Source organism: Macaca fascicularis, chromosome 1 (assembly GCF_037993035.2).
Source record: "Macaca fascicularis isolate 582-1 chromosome 1, T2T-MFA8v1.1".
Taxonomy (NCBI): Eukaryota; Metazoa; Chordata; class Mammalia; order Primates; family Cercopithecidae; genus Macaca; species Macaca fascicularis.
Window position 1 is genome coordinate 11,345,415 of NC_088375.1, and position 14,926 is coordinate 11,360,340.

The 14,926-nt window shown below is 37.2% G+C and overlaps 1 protein-coding gene across 9 annotated transcripts in view; it reads right to left on the minus strand.

Annotated features, from left to right (window-relative positions):
• RYR2 (ryanodine receptor 2) overlaps nucleotides 1-14,926 on the minus strand; it is a 787,495-nt gene that overhangs the window by 20,280 nt on the left and 752,289 nt on the right. For all 9 annotated transcript variants that reach the window (XM_065543167.2, XM_065543147.2, XM_074038447.1 and 6 more), the window contains 3 exons: nucleotides 11,578-11,638; nucleotides 7,652-7,798; nucleotides 4,878-5,012 (listed from right to left, as the gene is read on the minus strand). In XM_065543167.2, the coding sequence (XP_065399239.1) occupies nucleotides 4,878-5,012; nucleotides 7,652-7,798; nucleotides 11,578-11,638 (343 nt within the window). The remainder of the gene's footprint in view (nucleotides 1-4,877; nucleotides 5,013-7,651; nucleotides 7,799-11,577; nucleotides 11,639-14,926) is intronic.

Here is a 14,926-nt window from a genome sequence, read left to right on the forward strand (position 1 = left end):
AAAATTAACAAAAGTAATGGAAATGCATACTGAGAGTGAGGTTCAAAATGTAGTCGTCTAAGGATCCTATGATTACAACTTGAATGGGGTCAACTATGATGACTGCACAATAAAAGGAGAGACCAGGATGTTGCCGGGGTCTCCCTGTGGTATAAAAGGGAGATCTAAAGTCACATATTGTTCTCACTACCTGACACAGGTCACTGAATGTCACAATCTGAAATCATTCCTATTTTTCTATTAATTTTTAGCAATTCTCTGAGCATCATACTCTTTAGGAATACATGACCTAAGTAAACTTTCTGCTCTGAGGCTGGTAGATATTGAGATTTATAAATTTGGTGGGGCCGGGCGCGGTGGCTCAAGCCTGTAATCCCAGCACTTTGGGAGGCCGAGACGGGCGGATCACGAGGTCAGGAGATCGAGACCATCCTGGCTGACATGGTGAAACCCCGTCTCTACTTTAAAAATACAAAAAACTAGCCGGGCGAGGTGGCGGGCGCCTATAGTCCCAGCTACTCGGGAGGCTGAGGCAGGAGAATGGCGTGAACCCGCGAGGCGGAGCTTGCAGTGAGCTGAGATCCGGCCACTGCACTCCAGCCTGGGCGGCAGAGCGAGACTCTGTCTCAACAACAACAACAACAAAAATAAATAAATAAATAAATAAATAAATTTGGTCGGGTGTTTGTCCTAGAATAGTACTGAATTTCTTGGAAGTCACTGCAGGCAATGTACCTTCTGCTGCTACCTTCTGCATTGTGCCATGTAGCCTTTCCTGGCCTCCCACTCCCCTCTTGCCTTCAGGGTCACAGGATAGAGAGGCTCTGAGCATGGCTGATATTAAAGGCAGCCCATGGGAGAGGAGATGAGGATCCTTGACACATCTTCAGCCCTAGGCCTGGAATGAATGAATAGGTGTGGGAGGAGGGGCAACGTGTTGCATGTTAGTCACTCTGATGAGAGTCATCACTAGTAACGGGTCAGTCTTGTTGGAGTGAATCCAGTTTTCTTACAGTTGCTGTTAAGTTTTTTTTAAAAAAACTTACAAATTTTTCTCTGCTTTGCGGTGTGAGAAAAGCAGCAACAGGAAGGATAGGAGATGCTTTGAAGAAGCAGACAGGTGGGCCAAATCAGGGGGTGATAGAAAGGCAGTCAGGGAAGAGGCTCCAGGCAAGGTGCATGAATTATTCGTCCAGCAATTAATCAGAGAAGAAGAGTATCAAAGGTAAACATTGCACCTCAGTCATGCCAACTTATGATGACTAAAATGGATCTCAAGTATTAAGGCACATAAATTGTGTCCATATCAATATCTTCCACTCTAGTATGATGTGACATTAAAAAGTTATTTTTATTTCCCTGTCCAGTAGCCATCTAAAGCAACTTCTCAGTTGCAGTATTTGAGCAGGGATGTTGAATCCACTATTTTTGTCTAGTATATTAAATGTTCTGTATGTAACAGGAATACTGATCCACAAGGTTTTCCAAAACTTCTGGAATTTCTGGGGCATTCTTTTCTTGGAAGATTCTAGGGAAAAGAATGAGCTTAGCAGAATTGCTATAAAGGTGCTTACCATGCAAGTTCCATGAGGGCAGGGACTGTACTTACTCAAACCTTATCCTTAACAAGTGCCTGGTATAAAACAATCACTCAAATTAGTAACAGAAGCATTAATGAAGTTACTAACTATGAGGTAGTGTAACTTAGAGTACCGGTTGAAGAGTGTCACCTCTTCCTAACTGTGTGACTTATGACAAGTTACTCAAACTCTTGGTAGCTCAGTTTCCTCATCTGTAAAATGGGAATGATAGCAGGGCCAACCTACAGCAAAAAGTTATTAGGAGACTACTGAGTTAATATTTGTAAAGCTCTTGAGATAATACCTGGCACAACATCATTTATAGCCAAGTGCTATATGAGCACTTGATACATAAAAAAAATCTACAGGACTGCGGATTTGTAACTGGGATGGCATTTTCTTCCAGTTGAGGAATTAAGTGTATGGATGAACAACCATGAACATCAGAGTCCTTTCAGCTCTGACACTCCGTGTCCTCCAAGTAGGTCACTAGCACATGGAAATCACAAAGCCATATGCGTAACACCTCAGAATGGCAATAATGACAGGAAATACTGAAAATTATAGATGATTTTTGCATGAACAATACGATTTGCTCTGCTGCCAACTATGTACGGACTGATGAGTTGAAAGCTTTTTTCCCCCTGCATTTTCCATTAAAAGCATCCCTTTTTGAAGTTCTAAGCCTTCAAAAAGTTAATCTTGACCTAAGAAAAGGGAATATTTGTATGTCAGCAAGCTATTATGTATCCCCAATTTTTAAATAACCTGCAATTCATTTGAGAGTTGTTATTTATTCTCAAATATTTTTTATTAAAAAGAAAGTTGGGAAGAGAACAAAATGCCTAATATTGAAAAGCTAAACAATGACAATCTTGTCTGAAGATCTCTAAATTAGTAAATAAAATAATATTTGTTTAAAGGAGAGGAAGGATGGGCAATTCTATATTAATGATCCTTTATGATAAAATTTTAAATACAGAAAAACTTCTTTACACAAATAAGAGATTCGGGCTATAAATAAATGGCTCAAGAACAGGCGGTGGATGAAAATGTAGCATCAGGTTTCAGCAGAGCTTCCCTCAGCCTCTGTCCTTTAATTCCTTCAGGTCAGCCACCTGTATGTTCTGTCCTCTCCTTCCTGCCAGGAAACAGTCCCTGCATGTAGTTAAACTAATTTTGGGAATAACTGAAGGCAGATTATCTTTTATAACATGGTGGGGAAAAAACTGTCTTAGACTTTTAAAAATAAAAAAATACCTCCGGTAAAAAGAAATAGTATCAGTCATTCAGACAGGAGTAAAGTCGATAAAATGAAAAGCAAACAAGTTTCTTTCTCCTGTGATCTATGGTCCTACCCCGGTAGGAATCCTTGTTCACAGTGTCCTATGAATAAATCCCTCCAGAAAAATGTTATGCATATTCTAGCATATCAAAAATATGAATTGTTGTGTATATATCATTTCACACAATGAGGATCCTATCATACTGATCAAGATCTTGTTTTTTTAAATTAAATGGAATTTAATTCAAATGTAATTTGTATGTCTCTCCATATCTGTATATATGAATTTCCCTCATTTTCAAACAGATGCATATTTGTTATAGATTTATCATAATTGACTTAATCAGGACGCTACTAATGATCATTTAGATTATTCCTAGCTTGTGAGGGCAGCTGATGTCCTTGAACATACAGAGGCTTATTTGTGAGTAAACCTTTAGGTAAATTACTAGCAGCGGAATTAATAGTTACAAATTTGATAGGTATCGCAAAACTTCTCTAAAATTGTTGTCAATTCAAATTCCCAACCAGAGTCATGAAAATGCCGATTTTTTCCCATCAATTCACCAACTATGGGTTTTAACAAACGTGAATACTTTGCAAACCTGACGGGTAAAAAGTGTTTTTTTCATTGTTTTAATTTGCATTTCTTTCACTTTGACAGAGGCTGAGCATCTTTTCAAATCTGCAAGCCCACTGCATTAATTTCACCGTGAATTGTCTGGTCATGTGATTTACTTGTTTTTCTATTGGTTTATTTCTTCTTATTGATGTGATAAGGACTTGGTAGATTAAGGAAACTGGTCCTTTGTTATGGTGTTAAAAATATTTTTCCCATTTTCCCATTTGCCTTTACGACTGTACTTATTGTTGCTCTTTTTTCAAATAATGTTTATGTTTTCATAGACCCTGAGTTTTATGTCATACTCAGACCCTTCTCCATATAAAAATGAGTATTACTATTATTTAAGGCATCAAATTCTGTCTTGTGATTATTCCTTCTTATCGCATTAAAATATGCTCAATTGAGAATTTATTTTTATTTATAAAGCAACGTTGGTATCCATTTTTATCATTTTCCCCCAAACAGCTTGTCCATGGTACTAATGTCATTTATTAAATTATTTTTCATTTCCTTACTTCAAAAGCTATCTTTATCATCTTTTAATTTCCATGAGTATTTGCATCTGTTTCTGAACCACTCTGTCCCGCTGATTTGTCATTCTTTAGTATAAAATTATCTTAATTGTTAGTCTTTGTAATAATGGTCATTCTCTCTCATCAATCTTTTGGGCTATTTTTTCTAGAGTAATTTATGTATCATTATATCAGCCTCTATACCTACATCGCCAACACAAATGGTGTAGGTATTTTCGTGAGGAATTCACTGAAGGAAACATCTCTTTCCAGCTAGTGATATATATTTTGTCTCATGTTCCCCTTCCTGATCTAAGATCTCATGTATGATAACTTCTCATTTGCCAATATTAGAGAGATAGGTTGTAGAACGGTGATATAAAGCAATATGAAAGCTTTAACAGCTGTTGATTTTTGAAAACCAAAACCAAAAAAGACATTTAAGCCAAGATAATATAAAAGCAAAAATCAGTAGTTCTATAAAGAGATACACTTTTGAAATTTAGTAATTTCAGTTAAAGTCATTAAGGTGACAAAAAACTAAGGCTTCCAAATGTTCTCTGGGAAATAATTTTACCTGCTGTCCTGGGATATGTGAACAACAGGCTTAAGCGATGACATTACTCCTTTGAGTTCTAAGTACATTACTCAGCAATTCTAATTATTAGGCTGTGCAGCACACATGGAAAATGGACAGAAATGCTCCTTTATGTTCTGCTAAAATTGAAAACTGCTGACTCTTTAAAGAGCCGTGCAACTTTTTATTGTTTAGACTATTTTCTATTTTGCACTGTTAGAGAATAAATACACAATTACTTAGATTGCAGAAGCAGGTGACATTTTTGTTCATATGAGATCAAAGGTTATGAACTTACCGTTAGCATATCATCACATTTCATATCTGGTGTATCACCGTCTTCACTTTTATTGTAGAATTTTCGGAAAAAATTGAATGCCACCACGGTGTACAGGTACACAACAACAGCTAACAAGCCAACAGTTAATACGAGCTGGAAAGCAATGTGACAAGGGACAGGTATTAGAAATGTAGGACATGCAATTGACACATGTGGCATCTACGTGGGTGGGGAATGCTCTAGTGAGAACACAGCTGTGTTTACTAGAAGCTAATGGGATCCATAACTTATTTCTCACCTTTCTTACCCCCTCGTGCAGACATTTATTTTCATATTCTCTTTATCAAGTTGTCAGACTAAATTTTATTTATTTTATATTTTATTTTACTTTATTTTTTTTGAGATGGAATCTTGCTCTGTCACCAGGCTGGAGTGCAGTGGCGCGATCTTGGCTCACTGCAAGCTCTGCCTCCCGAGTGGCTGGGATTACACGTGTGCACCACCATGCCTGGCTAATTTTGTATTTTTAGTAGAGATGGGGTTTCTCCATGTTTGTCAGGCTGGTCTCGAACTCCCGACCTCAGGCGATCTGCCCGTCTCGGCCTCCCAAAGTGCGGGGATTACAGGCGTGAGCCACTGTGCCCTTTCTTCGTTTTATGAGGGCTATTTTCCATAATTTACATTTAATAAAACGCATTTTATTTTTATGACTGTAAATTATTTTTTAATTTTCAATCATATCCTAAATAGAAGTTGGTATTGCCCCTGAAATCTGGGGACACACAATTAGTAATAATGTATAATATAAATATTTTTTAAAACTGAGAAATCTTGCTTTGTAAACAATGACCAAAGTGAAAAACACCACAGCTAATGACCAACACTATTTTGAAGGCTATTTTTCTCAATCTGTAATTAAATGTCTCTGTTTGAAAGGTCTTTCAGCTCTATGTAATCTGTTTGTTTTTAATTCCAAATTACACTTTAATTTTTAGATAGTTATAAGTATATGATAGAATTGTAGAGTATTTTTGATAGAATATGCATATGCTAAAAATGTGGCTTTTCACCAAGTTGGTGAAAATATATTTCTAGTTTCATCACAGAAATTCTACCATGCTAACATGCCTTATCTTTATGTGTACTTTCTCTGATTACAGCAGAACTTTATGGTCTCAACTGTGACTGCCTATGCTGATTAAGTCTTTACAAAATCACTTTACAATTATCTGGAGAAAACATGTTAGCTTAACAGAGGGTTTCATTCATTTCTATAAATGAAGTACAAGGCCACTGTGAATTTCTGCATGTTTTACCTGTTAGGACTATTAAACTCTACATATTTCTGCAAATGAACATTTGAGGCCAGGTGGGGTGGCTCATGCCCGTAATCCCAGCACTTTGGGAGGGCGAGGCGGGCAGATCACCTGAGGTTCGAGACCAGCCTGGCCAACATGGTGAAACCCCATCTCTACTAAAAATAGAAAAATTAGCCAGGCATGGTGGCACGCGCCTATAATCCCAGTTATGTGGGCGGCTGAGGCAAGAGAATCACTTGAACCTAGGAGGCGGAGGTTGCAGTGAGCCGAGATCACACCACTGCATTCCAGCCTGGGTGACACAGCAAGACTCTGTCTTAAAAACAAACAAACAAAGAAAATTTGATACCTCAAAAAGAAAGAAACCCCACAAAGTTCAGAAACTGAAAGTAGTGCCAGATCTTTTATGTAGAAACACACATAGATTTGGCATCTCCAGTTCTTTACTACACATACTGGGAGCTCAAACACAACTTAAGAACTGACTGGCAGATAAATAGACTTTTTGTCACTAGACCCATGACTTGCTGTGCACATCATAGCCATAAGGAGAACCTAAAGTGACATATGTAAGAATAATGTGCTGAAATTTAGAAAACTAATGATAATGGGGACTTAACTGTGGACCCAGTTCAAAGCTTTTAGAGAGGCAATTATTTTAAATTGTGCTGGGCTACAAGACTCTGGAAAAGAAGGATTCTGTTAATCCAAATAACTAACACAGCATATGTTACCACCCAGTGGACACTTGAAAAATAGCAAATGAATTAATGCATACTTCTGCAATACGCTTCATGATAATGGAAAGTTTTAACATTACAAACGGGTTCCATTAGAACATGCATACTTCTGCCATATGCTTCATGATAATGGAAAGTTTTAACATTACAAGCAGGTTCCATTAGAACATAAGTGCATTTTCTGGACCTAGACCAGTTTTCTTCTGAGTCAGCATGACCTTGTCAAATATGAAACATTATCCTTTTTGCTCAATTTAAAAGTAAAGTGTATAAGATAAACAGTTTAAAAATATTACATTAAAATGCAGCATCTCATATTTTACAGCTAACACAATAAGTGCATCAGGATTCTGTAACCTATTTTGGTTCCACATAACAGCAAGTGGAGCAAACACTATACCAGAAACAAAATAGTAACTAAGTTCCTGAGTGCTTAATATGTGCCAGGGGCTGTGTTAAAGCATATACATTTGTTTTTATTTCATTTTCACAAAAATCTGGTAAGGTATGTACTTTTATTATTTTCAATTAATTTATCCAAGGTCAAGTCAAGGCTTGAGTATAGGCCTAGAAGACTCTCAAACTGCTAATCCCTGCAGTTTAGAAGAGGTACAGACCCTTCCTTCCAAAAAATCTTTAAAACTGTACATTGCCATTTGAGGGGTAGTTTTATTTTTCTTTATTTGTTGCTTTTTTATGTTCTGCAAAGGGGAAAAAAAAAAAAACTGCTTACCTGTTTGCCATTGTGAGTTACTGAGGACAAGATGGTTCTTAATGTCTTGAATCCCATAGCAATGTCGAGAAGGTGAGCAGCAAAAAAAAAGTTGTTATAGTGTCCAAGAACAGACATAGTCATATACCAGGCTAGGTAGAGGAAGGACTATCAAGACAAAATGGGGGGGAAACATGTCAGAAAATAGAATGCATGACCATTGTTATGGGTTAAGCAAAACAAGCCGGGAACAGAAAGTTAAACTCTACATGTTCTCACTCACATGTGGAATCTTAAAAAGTTAATCTCATGGAAGTAAAAAGTAGGAGAGAGGACACTAGAGATCGGGGAGAAAAGGGAGGTGTAGGAATAGGGAGAGATTTGTTAAAAGATACAAAGTTATAGCTAGATAGAAAAAATAATTTCTAGGGTTCTATACCACTGTAGGATGACGGCAGGTCACAATAATATATAGTTTCAAACAGCTAGAAGGAGGATATTAAATGTTCCCAACACAAAGAAGTGATAAATGTTAAAGAAAATGCATATACTAATTGCCCTGATCTGATTACATTATATTTATCAAAATATCACTAGGTACCTCATGAATATGTACAATTATTTGTCAATTAAAAAAATTAAAAAGCAACTCCAATTTCACTCTTATAATTACTCTATTTACTTCATCTTTGTACATTATACTTTTTTTTTTTTTTTTTTTTTTGAGACAGTCTCTCGCTCTGCCACCCAGGCTGGAGTGCAGTGGCCCAATCTCGGCTCATTGGAAGCTCTGTCTCCTGGGTTCCCGCCATTCTCCTGCCTCAGCCTCCTGAGTAGCTGGGACTACAGGCGCCACCACCTCGCCCGGCTAATTTTTGTATTTTTAGTAGAGATGGGGTTTCACTGTGTTAGCCAGGTTGGTTTCGATCTCCTGACCTCAGGATCCGCCCACCTTGCCCCTCCCAAAGTCTGGGATTACAGGCATGAGTCACCGCGCCTGGCTCCCTATACATTTTTATAATTCTAGTTAGCTGTATCAGTTTGTTCTTTGTGTATTTTATTTTTACTTAATTTGTTCTGAAAAGGTCAGTGTCATTCTCTTTAAAACAGTTTTAAAGTGTTTTAAGAATTGTCATTGTTCTTATTTATCCTCCAACAGAGAAACATTTATTGACTTCCTAGTCAGCAGCAGGCTTTCTCAACCCGGCGCATAATAAAGGATTATTGATCAGATAATCCTTTATTATGGGTGCTGTTCTGTGCATGGTAGGATGGCAAGCAGCATCAACCAGATGCCAATCGCACCGACCCCACCTCTCCCCCGAGTCATGACAACCAAAAATGTCTCCAGACATTGCCAAACATCACTGGGAGACAAAGCTGCTCCCCAGCGGAGAAGAACCCTTGCTCTACAGCCAGCCAAAGAACCAGTCACTGCCTCTCCCTCCTTTTCTTCCCTTCTTTGCTTTTCATTTATTCGCTCACTAAATCAGTGTTTGCTGAGACCTACTAGTTACGAAATTACATGTTTTATTAACCAAGCATCTCACTTTACATGAGCCGCAGTGAGTCTAGGAGAAACCCAAATACCATGTGACGTCACTGAAAGCTACAGTACACCTAATAATACAATTGGTTCTGTTGTAGAAGTCTCCTGGGTTATAATTAATGTGGATTATTCACATAGGCTGGAAAATGAACATACTTTTTGGGGAGGGCCGGGACTAATGCTGAATAAAAATATGGTGGCTGTTCTTACTTATGGGACTACAGTCTCTGTTGCATAAGGGATGTTTTGCTGGTGGAGTCAGAAGCTACCCATTTGGGGAAGGGGCGGATACCTTCATTTTGACTGTAAGATATCTTAATCTTTCACAGAGAACAAAAAGAGGGGGCTGAGCTAGGAAGGGGATTTCAAGGACCATGTGGAACTGAAGCTAGAGGTCAAGTGGCAGAAAAGAAAATAGCATTTTTAAAAAGCACACTGAGATAAGACCAAGCGGAGTTTGCTTGGGAAGGAAAATTTGGTTTGAGTGGTGGGTTCCTGTTTTGCAAGATCAAGCTAGAAAAGTGTGACAGTGTTGGAGAGACTTGAGGGCAAGTTAAAGGACATTTGTGTACCCCACAGGAGCTTGAGTGCCACTGCAGTATCATGAGGAGGATAATGGTTTATGAAAAATGGCATTGTAGGAAAATTTCTTGAGCACCTACTAAGTGCTGGTCAATGTTCAATATAATTGCACACATGGTCTCTTTTTTATTTTAGCAAGATCTCTGATGAACAGGCATGTTTAGCCCCAATTTATATATGAGGAAGTGAGCTTGCTCCAGTTAAGCTATTGTCTAAAATTATTGTAAGTGGCACAGCCATTAAATTAGAAGACTACTGGACAAGCCCCAGGATGAGGTTACCAGAGCCCCAAAAAGCAGCAAAAGTAAGGATAAGAAGGGAGAATTACAGAGGACACAAACAGGACCAAGATTCAGCAAATAATCAAATGCGTGCATTGGAGGGAGAAAGAAGAGGAGTCCGTATGAATAATTTAAGCTTAGGTAGTAAGAAGAAGAAAAATACTAAGAGAAAATTGTAGACTGAAGACTGGATTTGGAGGGGAGGAGCAGAGGAGAAGGAAGATGAAAATCTGCCATGGGACATTCAGATGGAGCTAATCTAATGAGCCATTAAGAAATGCAAAGACTGAGGAAAAGGAAAATTCATGGGCATAAGATGAGTAAGGAACTAAATGACAAGCTGGGCCAAAGGTGCATGTGTGGTCTACATATGTGCTTGCTGCACAGTTAAATTTGAATGAGAGAGAAAGAATAAATGATTTTTAGTTTAGGTGTGTCGCATGAAGTAATCTGGGAGGTGACTGGCCAAACAGAAGCCATGAAACTGCAGGTGGATAAAAGCCTACTAAGGTAGCAGAAAACTGTCTGTCTGAGGAAAGACTCCGTCCTGGATCTATCTATGCTCAAGTTATCTAGAGGACAAAAAAGTTACATAGCAAGATGAATATTATGGATAAGCTGCATCTGGGCAGAAGCTGCATCTGGGCAAAAGTGGGCTCTGCAAATATTGTGGCATGGAAGATTGAGCTTAGCGGGCAGAACTTAAGATGGACTGGCCACTTGAATGGAAAATGCCCATTAGAGCCAAAGTCGAGGATGCCCTCTTGTTATTCAGGGGAGTTGCTTCCATTTGGATGAGAAATTATTTGTAAGATAGTGTATTAATAGTTTATAGTTCTAAAAGATAATTTTGAACTCTTAGAGAATGCTCCTAAGATACCCAGAGCTCTGGGCCCATGGCTGGATGAGGGAAGGGGTAAGGATAGAGGCAGGAGAATTTGGGGGCTATCAAAGGCTTCTAAATAGGAGAATGGAACTAATGTTAGCTATAAAAGTCAGTGCTAAAATTAAAGAGTGAAATCTTGAGACACCTGGCGGTTTTTAGTAATAGGTAATTTTTTTTTCTATTTTATTTGAATATATATTAGGGCCCTATATTTAGTCTCCAAAGAATATTTGGTAAAAGGAGAATAAAATAAAAACTCCATAATTTAATGTACTTAATTTGGGGAAAACCTAAATTTAGCACAATTAATGTTCTTTGAAAATTATTTAGGAGTTTCTTTTTAACGTCTATAAAACTGAAGTATGCCATTGCCCAATTAAAACCTTAATGAACATACTCACAAATCTGCATCTCAGTTTTTCTTTTGTGTAAATATATTTTCATTTTAATGTTTCGGCTATTGAAAGAAATGGAATGAGAGATGGGCTCGTTAATCATATCATTCTGTGGCTCTCTCTCCAGATCTGGTCTGTATGCAATGAACTGGTATTTGAAACATTTTCTAAATAACCATCCTTCCATCTACAGAACTCCCACAGACTTATCTAATCAGAGTGCATTTTCTTTTGTGATAATGAAGTAGGCTTACGTTGTCAGTGAAAACGACTCCTAGTTTCCACATCTGATACTTCACATCAATAGAGTTCAGTCTGCAATGACAAAAAAAAAAGTGTAGTTATGCACATTAATCAAAGACTCATAGGCTTGCAAGAGCTGACAGCCTTCGCGTTCAATGGCACAAGACTTGGAAACCTTCTAAGGAAACTAGTTCTATCCCAGATGCCAAGGGAGGAGCTGAGAGCCAACTCTGACACTGTATTCTAGAGTTTCATGATGTGTTTTTAGAGGATCTTGGAAACCAAAACACCATCACCTTAGTCTTATGTTATTTAAAAATAGTCCTTTCTTTTTCACCTTTCCCTTTCCTACATTCACTATTAACTTTTTTCTTGTCTTTTTTTTTTTTTTTTTTTTTTTTTTGAGACAGAGTTGCACTCAGTCACCTAGACTAGAATGCAATGGTGCAATCTTGGCTCACTGCAATCTCTGCCTCCCGGGTTCAAGCGATTCTCGTGCCTCAGCCTCCCGAGTAGCTGGGATTACAGGCATGCCCTACTACTCCTAATTTTTTTTTTTTTTTGTAGAGTTGGGGTTGGTTTCATGATGTTGGCCAGGCTGGTCTTGAACTCCTGATCTCAGGTGATCTGTCCGCTTTGGCCTCCCAAAGTGCTGGGATTACAGGCATGCACCATTGTGCCCAGCTACATATAACATTTATTCCTTGAAACTGTACTAAATTGGCCAACATATGTACACATCAAACATTTCCTCACTAACTTTTATATGCACTTGCAATGGCATGCCAACAGAGTAACTTTTGATTCAAATAATAAAAGTTAGCATAAATATACACATTTATTTTACAACTATCTTATTTTATAAATGGAAGGGCTTTTAAATTGTTTTTACTTCATTTCCAGAAAATTCACTTTCTCTGTTTCCTTTTCCATCCAGGCAGGAATTTAGCTCTTCCCCTCGGTTCTCATAGCATTTTGTAGACAATTCCTTTTATTATTATTTCCTACATTGTCTTACAGTTGTGGGTGCTGGTGTATGCATGTATGTGGATATACGCCTCTCTCACTAGTCTGTGAACTCCCCAGCTCCACGCACAATAGCTCACACACTGAATGTCTAAATGCATATATGTTGAATGAATAAATCCTAAAGTAAATATTTGTGATCTTTGTAGATTACAAACACATGTTAATTTTCATTTTTCAGAACTTGCCACTGATTTATTGGCTAGAAATTATAACTTTGCCAACCTTTCCAATATTCCAGCTCTAAGTAATCGATATGAAATAATGCATTTTAACATAATGGCAATATTATTTTCTAAAGGGTTTCTCTAGACTTAATGTTTTAGTCTTTATTGCCTTCTTTAATCATTTCTTTTAATTAGGCTAATCTTAAATTATAAATGCTAAGATAAGTAGGTGCATATCAAAGGTGACTTTTTAGGAGATTTTTTTCACTAAGGGTTAAGGCTCAGTTAACTTAGTACAGGATTTAAAAAAAATTTTTTATCCTTAAAGAAATAAAGTTATCTATGAACTAGAATTAATTTTATCACAGGAGCCTTTAAAAAAAGTTCCATAAATATTTACAACAGGTTTCAATATAAGAATGTTTTTTCTTAAATTAAAAAAGGAAGAGTTGGGAGAAAAAAATGGAGTAATTTGTATGAGAGCATAATTATTTTACATTAAAGCAATCTAAAACAAAATAACGGTTTATATCAGGATGTATGAATTGCCTATGGTGGTTTCTTATTTTATTTTAAAAATTATTCTTCAGAGTTATTTTCCATCTCTAGCATACTTTAGTGTGACAGTATACCATCAATATCACACAGCAGCACACCCCACTCATTTCTCACCCGTAAGTGGTAGCCATGCTGTTTGGGTGAGGCTGACCCCACCCCTGGGGCAGGGCCATGGCTGAGCTAAGCCAATCAGAACACGGTCTTCCTGGTCGTGGGGGCGGGAGGATGCCAAAGCTCCAGTCAAGGGTAAACTATAACCAGGAAGCTTAGTTTTGCTAGATGTTTTGAAACATGATCTCCTTTCCTCCCCAATGAGGACACAAATGCAGACTTTCTGACTGCTTGCAGCTATTCCACCCCCAGAAATGGAGCTGACCACTTATTTAAAGGTGCACATACCAAGCCTTATGTGTTTGATAAATAAATATATAAATCATCCTTGTATTTCAATGTTCACATTAAGATAGGGTTCATATATAAATTGGATAATCTTTTAAAACCTGACCTTCCTAAATGCTTTAGTTAAAGAGACATTATATGTAAATCTTTTTCCTAGTTGTACATTATTTACCAGAACTTTATTCTTCTAATTTTATTCTCCATATGTAAAGGTGTTAAATGCTGTATGAACTTCTTGGTACTTTGCTAGGAGTCAAACTTACAAACATTTACTATGTATAATGGTAGAAAACTATGCCAATTTAAAACTATTTTCATAGCAGAAAAGCAGCCTAAACTTCCCTTCTATTTTTTCAGACTTTTTTTCTAGAGTCACAAATGTGACCATAGAAAATGCATAACTCAGTAAAACTACTTAATTCGGTATTGCTTGTTAAGGATCTGAAAATGTCTGTGGGATGCTCAGCCTCACTCACACCCTAGTTCTTGTTTCATATGATATATATTTTTTATACTTTTCTAACATAAGGGACACAGGTCCTAAGGATTGCTCATCTGTGTTCGATTTTACATGCAGTGGCACAACTTTTAAATATACATTTGTTTTCCTAGAGTACTCAAGTAATATTTTGGACCTTAATTCACATTTGCTGATCTAAGTTCTTTTCAACAATAAGTTCAAAAACAAGTTCACCTTAACTTTAAAGACCCAAGTAGCTCTAATAAGTTTTCAGATAGATAAAAACAATATGACCAATGAGATAGGCCAAACAAACTATCTTTTTAATGCTAGGTAACAGATTATCTAAGAAAATAATATTGCTTCACAGAACCATAAATACGTTTTCAAAGTAACCATCACATCCCTAATCATGTTAAGAGAAAGTATTGTTTCTTCCAGAATCATTAAGTGACTACAACAAGCAATTATATTTTTAAAAGCATGTTTTACTTTTATTCCAGAGATTCAGTTGATCAAATTTGCTAGATGGATGTATGTATATATCTCTACACTCACACTATATGTGTGTGTGTGTGTGTGTGTGTGTGTGTGTGTGTGTGTGTGTGAGAGAGAGAGAGACATTTAAACTCAGGTACATTCAACTCAACTGGTTTAAAAACATTATTCCATGAAAGCAGTACATAAAGAGTGTTTCATTTTGAAGTAAACTTTACAAGTAATAGTATGACGGGATATTATTTCTGACAT